The 16,833-nt window shown below is 52.4% G+C and overlaps 1 protein-coding gene across 1 annotated transcript in view; it reads right to left on the reverse strand.

Moving 5' to 3' along the window:
* Nucleotides 1-450: 450 nt before the first annotated feature.
* LOC142485082 (uridine-cytidine kinase-like 1) overlaps nucleotides 451-16,833 on the reverse strand; it is a 112,904-nt gene continuing 96,521 nt past the window's right edge. Inside the window, exons 11-13 of the mRNA XM_075584287.1 lie at nucleotides 11,489-11,596; nucleotides 2,693-2,849; nucleotides 451-2,290 (exon numbers count right to left, since the gene is read on the reverse strand). Of these exons, the coding sequence (XP_075440402.1) occupies nucleotides 2,211-2,290; nucleotides 2,693-2,849; nucleotides 11,489-11,596 (345 nt within the window). The 3' untranslated portion in view covers nucleotides 451-2,210. The remainder of the gene's footprint in view (nucleotides 2,291-2,692; nucleotides 2,850-11,488; nucleotides 11,597-16,833) is intronic.

Here is a 16,833-nt window from a genome sequence, read left to right on the forward strand (position 1 = left end):
CGTCATACATATCTGCGCAGACACGCGCGCTTCGTACCGCTGTGCGCAGACACGTTGTACATATCTACGCAGACGCGCGCTTCGTACCGCTGTGCGCAGACACGTTGTACATATCTGTGTGGTGACACATGAGCACACGAGTTTGTGTCACTTTTAGCTTCACACATGGGGGTTCCCTCGCGCCCCCGAGTTTCTTCCTCCTGCATTACACCGCTCAGCCTGGGACATGGAAGTGCAGAGTCAGGGCACCTGCTCAGGGACAGCAGTTCCGGGCTCAGCTGCTTGGGCCTGGTCATGCATTGTGAAGCTGGTTAGCGCTTGTACAGCAGATCCAATCCGGTGAGGGAGTATTGCAGGGAGCACCGCACAGACAGCCAGCAGATTCCCACACACCCTGACGGAGGCCATCTTACTTTTACCCCGGGCTGGAAAAAACCTCATGAGACTGTATTAAAAAGAAGTCATTTTATTCTCTGCAGAGGCGAGGAAATGAAGCTTAAGGACGGGGTGAAAGCAGCAGTACTGTGCATGTGGCGGGGAGAGCACCGGGAAGAGAAGCGGCAGCTTCTGTACACCCCTTCACATGCCGGGCCTGTAACCCCGTCCCTGCCAGGAAGGCTGCAAGCGCACAGCTCTGCGGGTTACTGGATCGCAATCCCACTTTGGGAGTGAATGGGCTAAAAAGGGGGTGTGGCTCGGAGCGTGTGCCAGGGGGCGGGGCTCGGAGCGTGTCCTGGGGGCGTGGCTCGGAGCGTGTCCCAGGGGGCGGGGCTCGGAGCGTGTCCCAGGGGGCGGGGCTCGGAGCGTGTCCCAGGGGGCGGGGCTCAGAGCGTGTCCCAGGGGGCGGGGCTCGGAGCGTGTCCCAGGGGGCGGGGCTCGGAGCGTGTCCCAGGGGGCGTGGCTCGGAGCGTGTCCCAGGGGGCGGGGCTCGGAGCGTGTCCCAGGGGGCGTAGCTCGGAGCGTGTCCCAGGGGGCGGGGCTCGGAGCGTATCCCGGGGGCGTGGCTCGGAGCGTGACCCAGGGGGCGTGTCTCGGAGCGTGTCCCAGGTAGCGTGTCTCGGAGCGTGTCCCAGGGGGCGTGGCTCGGAGCGTGTCCCAGGGGGCGGGGCTCGGAGCGTGTCCCAGGGGGCGTGGGCTCGGAGCGTGTCCCAGGGGGCGGGGCTCGGAGCGTGTCCCAGGGGGCGGGGCTCGGAGCGTGTCCCAGGGGGCGGGGCTCGGAGCTTGTCCCGGGGGCGGGGCTCGGAGCGTGTCCCAGGAGGCGTGGCTCGGAGCGTGTCCCAGGGGGCGGGGCTCGGAGCGTGTCTCAGGAGGCGTGGCTCGGAGCGTGTCCCAGGGGGCGGGGCTCGGAGCGTGTCCCAGGGGGCGTGGCTCGGAGCGTGTCCCAGGGGGCAGGGCTCGGAGCGTGTCCCAGGAGGCGTGGGCTCGGAGCGTGTCCCAGGAGGCGTGGCTCGGAGCGTGTCCCAGGGGGCGGGGCTCGGAGCGTGTCCCAGGAGGCGTGGCTCGGAGCGTGTCCCGGGGGCGTGGCTCGGAGCGTGTCCCAGGGGGCGGGGCTCGGAGCGTGTCCCAGGAGGCGTGGCTCAGAGCGTGTCCCAGGGGGCGTGGGCTCTGAGCGTGTCCCAGGGGGCGTGGGCTCGGAGCGTGTCCCAGGGGGCGTGGGCTCGGAGCGTGTCCCAGGGGGCGTGGCTCGGAGCGTGTCCCAGGGGGCGTGGGCTCGGAGGGTGTCCTAGGGGGCGGGGCTCGGAGCGTGTCCCAGGAGGCGTGGCTCGGAGCGTGTCCCGGGGGCAGGGCTCGGAGCGTGTCCCAGGAGGCGTGGCTCGGAGCGTGTCCCGGGGGGCGGGGCTCGGAGCGTGTCCCAGGAGGCGTGGCTCGGAGCGTGTCCCAGGGGGCGGGGCTCGGAGCGTGTCCCAGGAGGTGTGGCTCGGAGCGTGTCCCGGGGGCGTGGCTCGGAGCGTGTCCCAGGAGGCGTGGCTCGGAGCGTGTCCTAGGAGGCGTGGCTCGGAGCGTGTCCCGGGGGCGTGGCTCGGAGCTTGTCCCAGGGCAGGGCTCGGAGCGTGTCCCAGGGGGCGGGGCTCGGAGCGTGTCCCGGGGGCGGGGCTCGGAGCGTGTCCCAGGAGGCGGGGCTCGGAGCGTGTCCCAGGGGGCGGGGCTCGGAGCGTGTCCCGGGGGCGGGGCTCGGAGCGTGTCCCAGGAGGCGTGGCTCGGAGCGGGGGTCAGTAGTCCATGTTGCTTTCGTCACTCTCGTAACAGTCACATGGGGCATCAGTGCCAAAAAACCTGTCCCCAAAGTTACCTGCAGAGGTGAGAGACAGACAAGAACACATCAACTCTCTCCTGGTGACAGACAGGACTGGCCCTCCCCATGCAGGGTGACACAGTTACACAGACAGGACTGGCCCTCCCCGTGCAGGGTGACACAGTTACACAGACAGGACTGGCCCTCCCCATGCAGGATGACAGACAGGACTGGCCCTCCCCATGCAGGGTGACAGTGACAGTGACACAGACAGGACTGGCCCTCCCCATACAAGGTGACACAGTTACACAGACAGGACTGGCCCTCCCCGTGCAGGGTGACACAGTTACACAGACAGGACTGGCCCTCCCCGTGCAGGGTGACACAATTACACAGACAGGACTGGCCCTCCCCATGCAGGGTGACAGACAGGACTGGCCCTCCCGTGCCCTCTCTCACCGATGCCCGGGATAATGTGGAACTCCTGGTTGACGCGCTTGTCTACGGCTGTGGTGATGATGCGGACGTGGGGGAACGCGTACGCCACGGAGTGCACCCCCATCTCTGCCATCAGCAAGGACAGCAGCAAGATCTTCTCCTCCTGCACATCGTGATCCTGCGGAGACCCCAAGAGATAGCACGGGCTGCCGGGAGCGCCGCAGGGCACGCATGCGCACATCGTGATCCTGCGGAGACCCCAAGAGATAGCACGGGCTGCCGAGAGCGCCGCAGGGCACGCATGCGCACACTGTGATCCTGAGGGGACTCCGAGAGATAGCACGGGCTGCCGGGAGCGCCGCAGGGCACGCATGCGCACATCGTGATCCTGCGGAGACCCCGAGAGATAGCACGGGCTGCCGGGAGCGCCGCAGGGCACGCATGCGCACACTGTGATCCTGAGGGGACCCCGAGAGATAGCACGGGCTGCCGAGAGCGCCGCAGGGCACGCATGCGCACATCGTGATCCTGCGGAGACCCCGAGAGATAGCACGAGCTGCCGGGAGCGCCGCAGGGCACGCATGCGCACATAGTGATCCTGCGGAGACCCCGAGAGATAGCACGGGCTGCCGAGAGCGCCGCAGGGCACGCATGCGCACATCGTGATCCTGCGGAGACCCCGAGAGATAGCACGGGCTGCCGGGAGCGCCGCAGGGCACGCATGCGCACATTGTGATCCTGAGGGGACCCCGAGAGATAGCACGGGCTGCCGGGAGCGCCGCAGGGCACGCATGCGCACATCATGATCCTGCGGAGACCCCAAGAGATAGCACGGGCTGCCGAGAGCGCCGCAGGGCACGCATGCGCACATCGTGATCCTGCGGAGACCCCGAGAGATAGCACGGGTTGCCGGGAGCGCCGCAGGGCACGCATGCGCACATCGTGATCCTGAGGGGACCCCGAGAGATAGCACGGGCTGCCGGGAGCGCCGCAGGGCACGCATGCGCACATTGTGATCCTGCGGAGACCCCGAGAGATAGCACGGGCTGTCGGGAGCGCCACAGGGCACGCATGCGCACATAGTGATCCTGAGGGGACCCCGAGAGATAGCACGGGCTGCCGGGAGCGCCGCAGGGCACGCATGCGCACATCGTGATCCTGCGGAGACCCCGAGAGATAGCACGGGCTGCCGGGAGCGCCGCAGGGCACGCATGTGCACATTGTGATCCTGAGGGGACCCCGAGAGATAGCACGGGCTGCCGGGAGCGCCGCAGGGCACGCATGCGCACATCGTGATCCTGCGGAGACCCCGAGAGATAGCACGGGCTGCCGGGAGCGCCGCAGGGCACGCATGCGCACATAGTGATCCTGAGGGGACCCCGAGAGATAGCACGGGCTGCCGGGAGCGCCGCAGGGCACGCATGCGCACGCATGCGCACATTGTGATCCTGATGAGACCCCAAGAGATAGCACGGGCTGCCGGGAGCGCCGCAGGGCACGCATACGCACATCGTGATCCTGCGGAGACCCCGAGAGATAGCACGGGCTGCCGGGAGCGCCGCAGGGCACGCATGCGCACATTGTGATCCTGCGGAGACCCCAAGAGATAGCACGGGCTGCCGGGAGCGCCGCAGGGCACGCATGCGCACATTGTGATCCTGCGGAGACCCCGAGAGATAGCACGGGCTGCTGGGAGCGCCGCAGGGCACGCATGCGCACATTGTGATCCTGAGGGGACCCCGAGAGATAGCACGGGCTGCCGGGAGCGCCGCAGGGCACGCATGCGCACATCGTGATCCTGCGTAGACCCCGAGAGATAGCACGGGCTGCCGGGAGCGCCGCAGGGCACGCATGCGCACATTGTGATCCTGAGGGGACCCCGAGAGATAGCACGGGCTGCCGGGAGCGCCGCAGGGCACGCATGCGCACATAGTGATCCTGAGGGGACCCCGAGAGATAGCACGGGCTGCTGGGAGCGCCGCAGGGCACGCATGCGCACATCGTGATCCTGCGGAGACCCCGAGAGATAGCACGAGCTGCCGAGAGCGCCGCAGGGCACGCATGCGCACATCGTGATCCTGAGGGGACCCCAAGAGATAGCACGGGCTGCCGGGAGCGCCGCAGGGCACGCATGCGCACATAGTGATCCTGAGGGGACCCCGAGAGATAGCACGGGCCGCCGGGAGAGCCACGGAGCAAGGCGACACACACATAGTGATGCTACGGGGACCCCGAGAGATAGCACGGGCTGCTGGGAGAGCCCCGGGGCACGGGGACACGCACATCGTGATTGTAAAGGGACCCCGAGAGGTAGCACAGCCTGCCGGGAGAGCCCCGGCAGGGACACACACACACACGCACATCGTGATCCTGCGGGGACCCCGAGAGGTAGCACAGGCTGCCGGGAGAGCCCCGGGGCACAGGGACACACACACACGCACATCGTGATCCTGCGGGGACCCTGAGAGATAGCACGGGCTGCTAGGAGAGCCCCGGGGCACAGGGACACACACACACGCACATCGTGATCCTGCGGGGACCCTGAGAGATAGCACGGGCTGCTAGGAGAGCCCCGGGGCACGCATGCGCACATCATGATCTTACGGGTCCCCGAGAGATAGAACGGACTGTCGGGAGAGCCCCGGGGACACACGCAATCGCACACCCGCACATATATACAGCACACGCACATTTATACAGCTCACGCACACCCGCACATATGTACGCACAAATACAGCACACGCCCGCACACGCATATACTGACTATGCGCTCACGCACGACGGTACATTTGCAGCACACGCACGCCGGCATATATACAGCACATGTACATTTATACAGCACACGCACGTCCGCACATATACAGACCCCACCCACACCTCCCAGGACACAGCACACACACACAGGGAAACAGCACACACACCTGCAGGGACACAGTACACACACACACACTGTGACAGTAGGGCGTAGCCGGCCTTCGTTAATAGATGTGGAGCCCGGCTGGCTGCCCCTGAAACCGTATTGCAAGGGCTGTGAGTGTCAGCTCTTGGGTCTAATATTGTACCTTACTGTGTTGCCCTGTAATTCTGTTCCCCTTATACGGCCCCCATAGGGTTATAAGATAGGAACAGCGTGTGTGGGGTTAGCTATGTAAGCCCAGTGGGCCAGTTAATGCATTATACTATGGAAGCCACATTATTATTTAGTTACAGCTGACGTCACATCACTATATACTGTTATCGACCATGTCCAGGGTTGTGAGGCTGTCGGCCATTTTTTGGATAATGATCCTTCTATGACACCATCACTTAAAACATTTCTTATTTCTGGCATTCAATTTATACTTTCACACAATTATTTTAATTTTAATAATTTATATTATTTACAGGTATGTGGCACCGCCATGGGTACCAGGTTTGCTCCTAGTTATGCTAATTTATTTATGGGCAGCTGGGAGAACGAATCCATCTGGTCCGGCTGCCCTTACGGAGCAGACCTGGTACTATGGCGGCGCTACATCGATGATATTATTTTTATTTGGTCAGGGTCACTACAGCAATTACACCTATTCCAAGAATACATGAACAACAATTCGTATAATTTAAGATTTTCGTTTGTTTCAAGTAATGTTTCTATAGAATTTTTGGATTTAGTTATATATATCTCTAACAACACTTTACATACCAAAACTCACTTTAAGAAGGTTCAAGCGAACAATTATCTACATGCCGATAGCCATCACAACCCTGCATGGATCGATAACATTCCTAAAGGACAATTCATCAGACTAAAACGAAATAGCTCCACTTTAGACGCATTCCAAAATCAGGCACAGGATCTTAGGAACAGATTCATTGACAGGAAATATTCACCTAATCACCTTGACAATATTATATCAGAGGTTGAGGTTTTGGAAAGATCAACACTTTTAGAGTATAAACCTAAACCATCCAATACACAAATGCAAATACCATTCATTACTCAATTCAATCAGATGGCACCTGGGATAAAGAAAACCATTCGGAAATATTGGCCAATCTTGAGAAAAGATACAGATTTGGCACAAATACTGCCTTCAAAACCAAAAATCATATTCACAAAGGCAGCCAACATAGGCCAAAGGTTGGCCCCAAGCTGTCCACTTAAATCCAATGGTCAGCAAAATAAAATCAAAAACAAAAATGCCATTAAGGGTTACTACACATGTAATACAAGCACAGCATGTAAATTCAGCTCCAAACAATTATGCTTTACTTCAACAAAAACACTGAAGAAGTATACTATCCAACAGCACATCACATGTAATAGCACTAATATTATTTACCTCCTTGAATGTCCCTGTGGTCTGCAGTATGTGGGTATGACCACCAGACCTATCAAACGACGGTTCTATGAACACATCTACAATATCAAAAAAGGTCTAGAGTCCCATAGTGTGTCGAGCCATTTCCTTCATGTGCACGGTAAAGATCCTAAAGGTCTAATATGTGTAGCCATAGAGGCTGTTATACCTAACTGGCGTGGAGGGGATAAGACAAGCATGTTAGGTAAGAGAGAATCCTTTTGGATTTACGAACTACAAACTTTAGCACCGTCTGGACTCAATATAGAATTTGACCTGAGGCCGTTCCTTGTTGACAGATGAGATAACCAGTCTCCTGGGCTGACAATGTAATCGCTGCAATGTACTGTAACCTGTGGTTCCTTCCATTTTATGGTAAGGTCCGGGCATTCATGATGAGGATGGTTCAATAAGTAGGTAGTAATCACCATCACCTTTCTATTATTATTATATTATAATATTTATCATCATTTTATTATAATACTATACAACATATATTAATTACTTATTTTCACCCAACACCATTCTTAGATGGTTATATTTCCTTTAACACTATTAATTTCCACTTCTAATACGTATCACTCTTATTTCCATCAGAAAGGTACATTTTCACCATCACTAATAACTTTCACTTTCAATTATTTATTATTCCTATTTTCAATATACACTCACTTATAAACTTCAAAGTATAGATATATACACAGTATTAGTTCACTTTAGGGATCATATTTGTGGTATATACTAGAAGGTCAAGTTCTGCTCAGCATACTTCTACATATCCCTTGCTTGGCCGGGTCTTAGCAATTTGAGATACGAATAATAGGGTTAATAATTTTTTTTTTTTTTTTTTTATATATATTTTTTATATATTTTTTGTTAATCATATTTTTTGTTAAGCATTTTGTTTTATTCATATGTATACTATTACATTTCTTTTTCTATCCATGAGGATATATAGGTATCAGATACACATCTGTATTTTATGTATTGCACTAATTGTTATATTCTTTTATTTCCTTTATATATGTTTTTTCACTGTTGTATGTCATGTCCATGAGTGTCCACATGCTGAGTGTCCCAGTCCTTTCATCTGCGCATGATCAAGATCACAAGGATGCACTGTCTCTTTAAACCGGGACTATATATTTCGGGACTTACAGGGACTACTTTTCATTACTTTTAACCCCTGAGGAAGAAAGCAAGACTTTCGAAACGCGTAGGGTGGTTCTGTGAGGTCCCCACTACTCGGGTGTGAGTGCTGTACCCTTCCGAAGCTGTGAGCTGTGAGCTGTGAGCTGTGGGAAAGCACATGCTGGCGTAGGAATATCCAACATTTCAGCATTGCTGTGTTTGGTGCACGTGGTGCGGGCAGACCAGGAAGTATCTCTGTGTGTGGTCCTGGAGCTTCTGCAGTGCTGGGAGAGGACTGAGGCAGACACAGCTAGCTGGAAAAACCTGTCCCTGCCCATAATAGACTCCTCGTCTGAGCCCAGGTGTTAACAACAGCAGCAGCAGCAGCAGCAGCAGCAGCAGCAGCAGCAGCAGCAGCAGCTATCCATAAGAGGGGATACTCTTTGAATTATCCATTGCCTGATTACATCCTGTTTTCGGTAAGCAGGTACCCCCACCCGAGTTGGAGAATCTTGCCTGAACCTAATATATGTTTTTATGTACTATTTTATGTGTAATAAGTGTATTTTATGATATTAATGATATGCCATATTAAATGCCATTGTGAGTAGTTACCTGTTGTTCTCAGCGTTTGTTAAGTGTTGTTTGTTTATGTATGTGTATGTTTTACAGTATTATGCTATGATTTGATTTCTTTGTATATTTACATGTTTACCCTTACCACGTGGAGCATCCAATCAGACGGGCGATTTCCGTGGCTCTGGTTGTATATTTTATAATATCTATTAGAATTGCTTTGATCATTACAGTGTTGAGCGCCACTGATATAACTTCTTTTCCACTTCTATAGCCTGACTAGGGGTCAGGGTTATATCACCGGCTGCCAGCTCACTGTGGGATATAGCGCTACCTATTTGTTTTTTCTATTATACTGTATGCTGTATTCCCTTGGACTCATGGGCCCGTAGCTGCCTGTGCAGCTTATAAGTGGGTTGCCTTGTATGGGTGGCCCCTTATGAGAAATAGCTGCAGGGCAGAGACGTCTGGAACATGAGGGGGATATTTGGGGGCAAACAAATTGCATGCACAATCACAATCCATGCTCTAATTGGCTGCCAGCCCCCTCAGTATATTAGATAGGGAGCAAGCCCTATATACGGAAGAGCAGTGTAGCAGATAACTCTCTTTTCCTGTTGGAGATTTGAAGACATGCAGATGCTGGCGGGCCTCTCAAAGGTGCTTCTGAAGTGAAAGAGCTATTCACACAGGGAGCATGGAGAGGCCCAGCCAGCAAGCTGGATTTCCGTCCAGGACAAGGGTTCTATCAAGGTTAGTTTTTGCTGCAGCAGGCGCCTTGCACCTCGGAAAGCCTAGTTTTTACCCCCAGACCCCAGTAACACACACACACACACACACACACACCTGCAGGGACACCGAGCGCGCGCACACACACACACACACACACACACACCTGCAGAGACACAAAACACACACACACCTGCAGGGACACCACACACACACACACACCTGCAGGGACACAACACACACACACCTACAGGGACACAGCACATACACACACACACACCTGCAGGGACACACACCTGCAGGGACAGAGCACACACACACAGCTGCAGGGACACAGCACACACACACCTGCAGGTCACAGCACACACACACACACCTGCAGGGACATCGCACACACACACACCTGCAGGGACACAGCACACACACACACCTGCAAGGACACAGCAAACACCTGCAGGGACACCGCACACACACCTGCAGGGACAGAGCACACACACACACACCTGCAGGGACACAGCACACACACTCACACACACCTGAAGGGACAGAGCACACACACACCTGCAGGGACACAGCACACACACCTGCAGGGACACAGCACACACACCTTCAGGGACACAGCACACACACACCTGCATGGACACCGCACACACACACACACCTGCAGGGACACAGCACACACATACCTGCAGGGACACAGCACACACTCCTGCAGGGACACCGCACACACACACACACACACACACACACACACACACACACACACACACACACACACACACACACACACACACACACACATATACTAAATTGTGTAAGATAGTAGAATCAGAGCAGGATGTAATTTCTCTCCAGAAAGACTTGGAGAGACTGGAAACGTGGGCAGGTAAATGGCAGATGAGGTTTAATACAGATAAATGTAAGGTTATGCATTTGGGATACAAGAATAAAAAGGCGACTTATAAATTAACTGTGGATATATTGGGGGAATCCTTGATGGAGAAGGATTTAGGAGTGCTTGTAGACAGCAGGCTTAGCAATAGTGCCCAATGTCATGCAGTAGCTGCAAAGGCAAACAAGATCTTATCTTGCATCAAACGGGCAATGGATGGAAGTGAAGTAAACATAATTATGCCCCTTTACAAAGCATTAGTAAGACCACTCCTTGAATATGGAGTACAATTTTGGGCACCAATCCTAAGAAAAGACATTATGGAACTAGAGAGAGTACAGAGAAGAGCCACCAAATTAATAAAGAGGATGGACATTCTAACTTATGAGGAGAGGCTAGCTAAATTAGATTTATTTACATTAGAAAAGAGGCGTCTAAGAGGGGATATGATCACTATAGACAAATATATTCGGGGACAATACAAGGAGCTTTCAAAAGAACGATTCATCCCACGGGCAGTACAAAGGACTCGGGGCCATCCCTTAAGGCTGGAGGAATGGAGATTTCACCAGCAACAAAGGAAAGGGTTCTTTACAGTAAGGGCAGTTACAGTGTGGAATTCATTACCCATGGAGACTGCGATGGCAGATACAATAGATTTGTTCAAAAAAAGGTTGGACATCTTTTTAGATAGGAAAGGTATACAGGGATACACCAAATAAGTATACATGGGAAGGATGTTGATCCAGGGATTAATCCGATTGCCAATTCTTGGAGTCAGGAAGGAATTTATTTGTCCCCTTCTGAGACATCATTGGATTATATGACTCTGGGGTTTTTTGTTTGCCTTCCTCTGGATCAATAAGTAAGTATAGATATAGGATAAAGTATCTGTTGTCTAAATTTAGCATAGGTTGAACTTGATGGACGTACGTCTTTTTTCAACCTCATCTACTATGTAACCTGCAGGGACACAGCACACACACACACACACCTGCAGGGGGAAACACCTGCAGGGACACAGCGCACACACACACACACACACACACACACACACCTGCAGGGACACAGCACACACACACCTGCAGGGACACAGCACACACACACACACACCTGCAGGGACAGCACGCACAAATGCACGCCACTTACCAGCAGAACTCGAATGGCCATCATGGCGGCTGCTCCGGTTGACACGGTGCTGTCCATTAGGATAACATAATCCTCACTTATATCCTTGGGAAGGCGCAGATAATGCAGCTAGAGAGAGAGTGAGAGAGTGAGAAGAGACAGCCTGTCATGGTAGCCCAGGACTTTTATCACCATTTATATTTAAGGTATCAGTCACAGGGTAAAACACAGTAATGAAATAAAATGCGATTTTGGATAAATCCTCGGAAACACACAGAATTACAAAATACAAAAATATACACACTTCCTAGGTGCAAGGACCCACTTCAAATGGGTTTCCCCTTTCTGCTTCAGGATATCAAAGTGCTGCACGCAGCAGCCACTCTGCCAGGGATCTCCAGCTGGTCACAGTCCAACTCCACACTCCTTCCCAGAGGTGGACTTCTTTCTGAGGGATAACTGAGGGAATCTCCACACTCCCTCCCAGAGTGTCTCTCCCTCTGAGGGTAACTAACTTCTCTGATCAGCAGTGCCTCTTGTTATACCTCTTGCTGGCCATGCTTTAACATTGAACAATGGTAGCCAGCCAAGAGAAACAGTGCCTGGGGCTCAGACCTAATAACTGATTCATTTAACTAATCCCCTGCCTTTGTTCTGATCTATTTCTTGGGAGATCCTCAACTGAGTGAATTACTAGTCTTTCTCCATAGAAATGACTGTAACAGTGGAATATCTCATTTACTTTCTTGCATGTTAATTCCATCATCATCATACAATGCCAACTACTGTACCTAAGCTGGGGGAGAATTGCCAACACAGGCATAAATACAGACATAAGGTAATTATGTAAAAGACAGGACTTCGCATTACACACAGCTAGCCCAAATCACATCACAGAACAATGTTGATTGGGGAAAGGATTGTCACAGGGAAGACAGAATACATGCTTTGAAATGCATTCTTACAGTAATGGTGCATTATACATTCCCTGTTCTCCCTCTGATATTAAAGACGTTTGGCTGAAATAAGCCTTACATAGCTGGCCAAGTTAATGGTTTTAGGGGTAAATAGCTGGGGTGTTTCTTTATTAGGTCCCTATCATGAGAGGGGATTTGGCGCGGGATTAAACGGGTTACACCCCATTTGGCCACCCCCTACTCTCACCTGGGAAGCAAGGGGTTAACTGGACTGGGGTCCAGTAATGTGTTTTTGCCTTGCTTCAGCCATCCAACTGTTTATTCCCCTGCATAAATGTATTGTCTCATCCTGGTGTTTGCACCCACACATACACTAGGGTTGATGCGGGAGGGAAGGGGTTAAAGTTAATTTAGTGATTATAGACCTTTGTTCCCTTTTCCCGCCTTTTCAGGCTCCATTTTGCAGCCGTCCATAGGTCGCCATTGAGACTCCATGCAATCTAATGGCAGAAGTAGCGGTTTTGGACCTGTTTTCCAGTGACGACCAGCAGGTGGCGTCCGAGAGGAGGAGCGGCGGTTTCCCATTGTAAGTCAATGGGGCCATTGACTTCAATGGAGATTCCTCAACGCCGGCCTCGAGGAACAGTTTGGCAGCCATCCAAACCGCAGACCACAAAAGTGGATACAACGTCTTTGAAAAGAGTTTAATCACTTCGGTCAAGTTCAAAGACAATTGGCGTGGGAATCTTAGGTTCTAGGGCACCTGGGAATAAAATTCTTGTTGCCCCTAGCCCCTAGGAACCCCCACACACGACCCCCACTGGGTTCAGGAATGAGGGACCCCCATAAAGGGTCGAGCGGAGAAGGAGGGTCTCGCCATTGACTTTAATGGCGGAGCGGAGGTCCCATTGAATCCAATGGCGGCGTGTGCCCATGCATTGTCTATGGCGGCGCCGGCCATTGATTCCAATGAGGAAAAGCCGCGTGGCGTGAAAACGGCTAAGTGTGAAATGATGAAAAATGTAAGTCCATATTTCCGGTTCCGGAATGACCAGAGGGATAGGATTTGGGTGACATGTAGCCAAGGTTCCGGATTTAATGCATGGCCATTCCCAGCCCTCTCCGAACAACCAGACGGAGTATGGGCGAATGTAAAGATTTGTGGTTTTTCCCATAGACTTCAATGGCGGCGGTTTCCCCATTGAAAGTCTATGGCGGGGAACTCCATTGATTGCCACTGCGGAGTTGCTCCATTGAAGCCCATGGCGACGGAGCCCGTTGTTTTCAATGGGGAAAGAGTGAAAAGCAGAGATTCATTTTTAAAGGGACGAATCTTGTATTTTAAAAATGTTTTAAAGTGTATTTATGTATCTCCGGTTCTGGAGGTCGCAGAGAGTTGAAATTTGGCCACTATGTAGAGTCACTGTAGGCATAAATAACTGGCAATTTTCGACCCACTGAGCGCCCCAGAACGGAACCTATTAATATGTGAAAATATTAAACTGTATATGGTATTTTGGATCTGCTCTGAAAATGCAGACCCCATCTGCTATGCTAATAGGTCAGGAAGGGCAGCCGGATGGTTTAGCATAAGCCCTCTGATCAAAGGTTAACCGCCCTGATTGTTTACACTAGGGCCAGGAACAAAGAAGTTGAGTGGTTTGCAAGTGTCCTAGTTCACACTTGCAGGGGAAGAAGAATCTACTTCAAATAGATTTTGCTAGCCAGCTCGGCGCCTAGGGTTAAAGAGATGGGTTTGAGATGGTATAAAAATGAGGCTCAGCCTATGCTCTATGTCTTTGTGATTTTCAAGATTGCTGTATGAACTGCCAGTCCAGATTTGACTGTTTCATCATTCCATCTTAAGTAAGTGTCTATATTTTGTCTGTTATTTGTATACCTCGTGTGTTCACCTTTTTCAAGGAATAAATTATATTTTATCATATCTAAGCCTCGTTCAGTTCAACCCAGGTATTTTGGTGTAAATTATATCTTGTCATAAAGTTACCATGACAGTCCCCCAGCTACCCCTACCGTCACACCTCCCCCTCAAGATGAAGGCTTCCAGGACAGTCACCATCTCAGTTGGCAACGTTCCCCAACTCCAGAGAGAGGACGACCGACGAGATGCTGTCCACTGAACTCAAGCAGCCAGTAGCCGTGGAGCAGCAGCTCCAGGAGAAGACACAGTCAGCGATGCCTGCAGCCCCTGCCAGCAACACAGCTATGGAGCTTCCAGACAGGCAGCAGTCTACGGCAGGAGGACCAACCGGTCCACAAAGATTTGTTTTTTCATCCAGGAGTCCCAGGCAATCGGCGTGGGGGTCCCCTGTGCCATCGTACTTCTGAGGCAGCCTGATATGGTCTGCCCAGGACACCGGTACCCACAGGCAGAGGTGCCGGTGGAGTTACTCAGAGAGGATGCTCTTGTGACCCCAGTCACAGAGAGCCAAAGTGGGGCAGTTGCCCAGGCAGTGGAGCCTTTGGTACCCCTGCCCACTGAGGATGTCACCGTCCCCCTACATTTGGGACCAACGGATCCTGCAGTACCTGAGGAGCCCAGTAACCCCAGTCTGGGGCAACACTTCCCAGCTACAGGGTGGACGTCCCGCGAGAGGCTGTATCCCCAGGTGAAGCAGCTCCAGCCAAAGATACAGACAGCAGTTTTTAAAGATTTGTCTTTTTGTCCAGGGATCCCCGGTAATGTGCCTGGGGGGCCCGCTGCAACAAGGTACTTTTGGGCAGCATGATAGGGTCTGGCCCAGGCACCCACAGAGAGGGATTCCGGTGAAGGTAAAGGATGCTCTCGTGACCCCAGTCACAGAGAGCCACAGTTGGGCAGTTGCCAGGCAAAGGTGCAGTTGGCACCAATGCCCACCAAGGTGATTTGTGCTCCCCAGCTTTTGGAACCAACCCCACAGACCGTCACTTCTTTACATTTGGAGACCCCAGTAGATGGAGCGCTGCATTGCTGCAGTCAGCAGCCCCAAGCATTTGCAATCTTTTGTGACGCCAGTGGTCAGTGTCCCCAAACCCGGGGAGGCAAACCTCGGATGGAGGGGGGAACGAGTGTGTTTTTACATCTGATCAGAGACCTGATGGATGTAGAACATGTGGAGGGAAGAACCCTCAGCAGGCTGACGGACTGTATCAGCCAGAAATACTTTGTCCTACCTCAAGAACCTCAATTTCTGTCAGGCTCAGAAAGCCACCAGAGAGGGTGACTGTCCTGGCACCTTAATCTTGAGGGGGGGGGGGGGTGTGACGGTAGGGGTGGCTGGCTGACCTAGTGGGGAGAATCCCAGCTATTTACCCCTAAATCCATGTAACTTGGCCAGCTATGTAAGGCTTATCTCAGCCAAATGTAATTTAATATTCAAATATTCAAAGCATGTATTCTGTCTTCCCTGTAACTATCCTTTCCCCAATCACAACCAAGGTTTGCTCTGAGACTATTTCAGGACATCATGTGCTTCCTAAGGAGATTAAAACGTAACTTTGTTAACAACATCTATTATGGGACGGAGGTATTTTATGCTAACCAAGCTCAAATAAAGCATATGTAGAGTTTTTAGATTGTAATAGGGCAGTGCCGGTTTATCTTCTGTAACCAAGGCTATAAATACTGGGGTGGTATTATTACCCCAACCCAGATCACGCTGAAGCCGCTTGCTAATGTGTCATCACCATGTGCACTTGCAATAAAGATTCCTTGTTACTCAGCGAACCCGTCTGCAGTTGTTGGTGCCCCGAGGGTACCCCAGAAAAGGCTGCGGTCACAGTTGGTGTTTGAAGTGGGATTCCTACATCTCGGGACCGAGGCTGGACGAGGAACGGGAGATCCCGAGACATTCTCTAGGTCGACCATACTGAGGTAAGCCACCTTTTCTAAATGACTCTAGTTTAATTGTTGAATGTCTTGGTAAAACCCTGAACTTTTCCTAACTTCACCTGAGTGACGGAATCTCGTGAGTAGTAAGAAATGTTTATAATTTAAAAATATAAGGAATTGCCTGAGTGACTATTGTCTTAGTGACTAAGGAATATATAAAACTGCAGTAACTTTAATGGGAAATGCATCCTCTGTGGCACCTGAGAAGGGGCCTCCCAAGGGGTCGCCCCTGTTTTGTATGATACAATTGTACGGTTCCCCAGCGGGTACATTTCTGGAACAGTGGTCAGAGATTACCAGTAAAACGGATCAGCCATCCAAAAACGCCCCAAGATCAAAAGTGCTGTGTCTGCAGTTTATCATTGGAACTTCCAGCGACGGCGCATGTTCCAGCCACGTCATCTGAGTGCGACGAGACCAGCGGGTCTGCGATCGAAGCACCAGCAAGCGTGACGTGGCGTCCGAGCCCTGGAAGCAAATTGTGGAGTCCCCCTTAGGATCCAGCATGGAGGGAGTGATTGAGCTGCTGAGAACGCTGTTTTCCCATCACCCTGTCG

This window comes from Ascaphus truei, unplaced genomic scaffold (assembly GCF_040206685.1).
Source record: "Ascaphus truei isolate aAscTru1 unplaced genomic scaffold, aAscTru1.hap1 HAP1_SCAFFOLD_527, whole genome shotgun sequence".
NCBI classification, from domain to species: domain Eukaryota; kingdom Metazoa; phylum Chordata; class Amphibia; order Anura; family Ascaphidae; genus Ascaphus; species Ascaphus truei.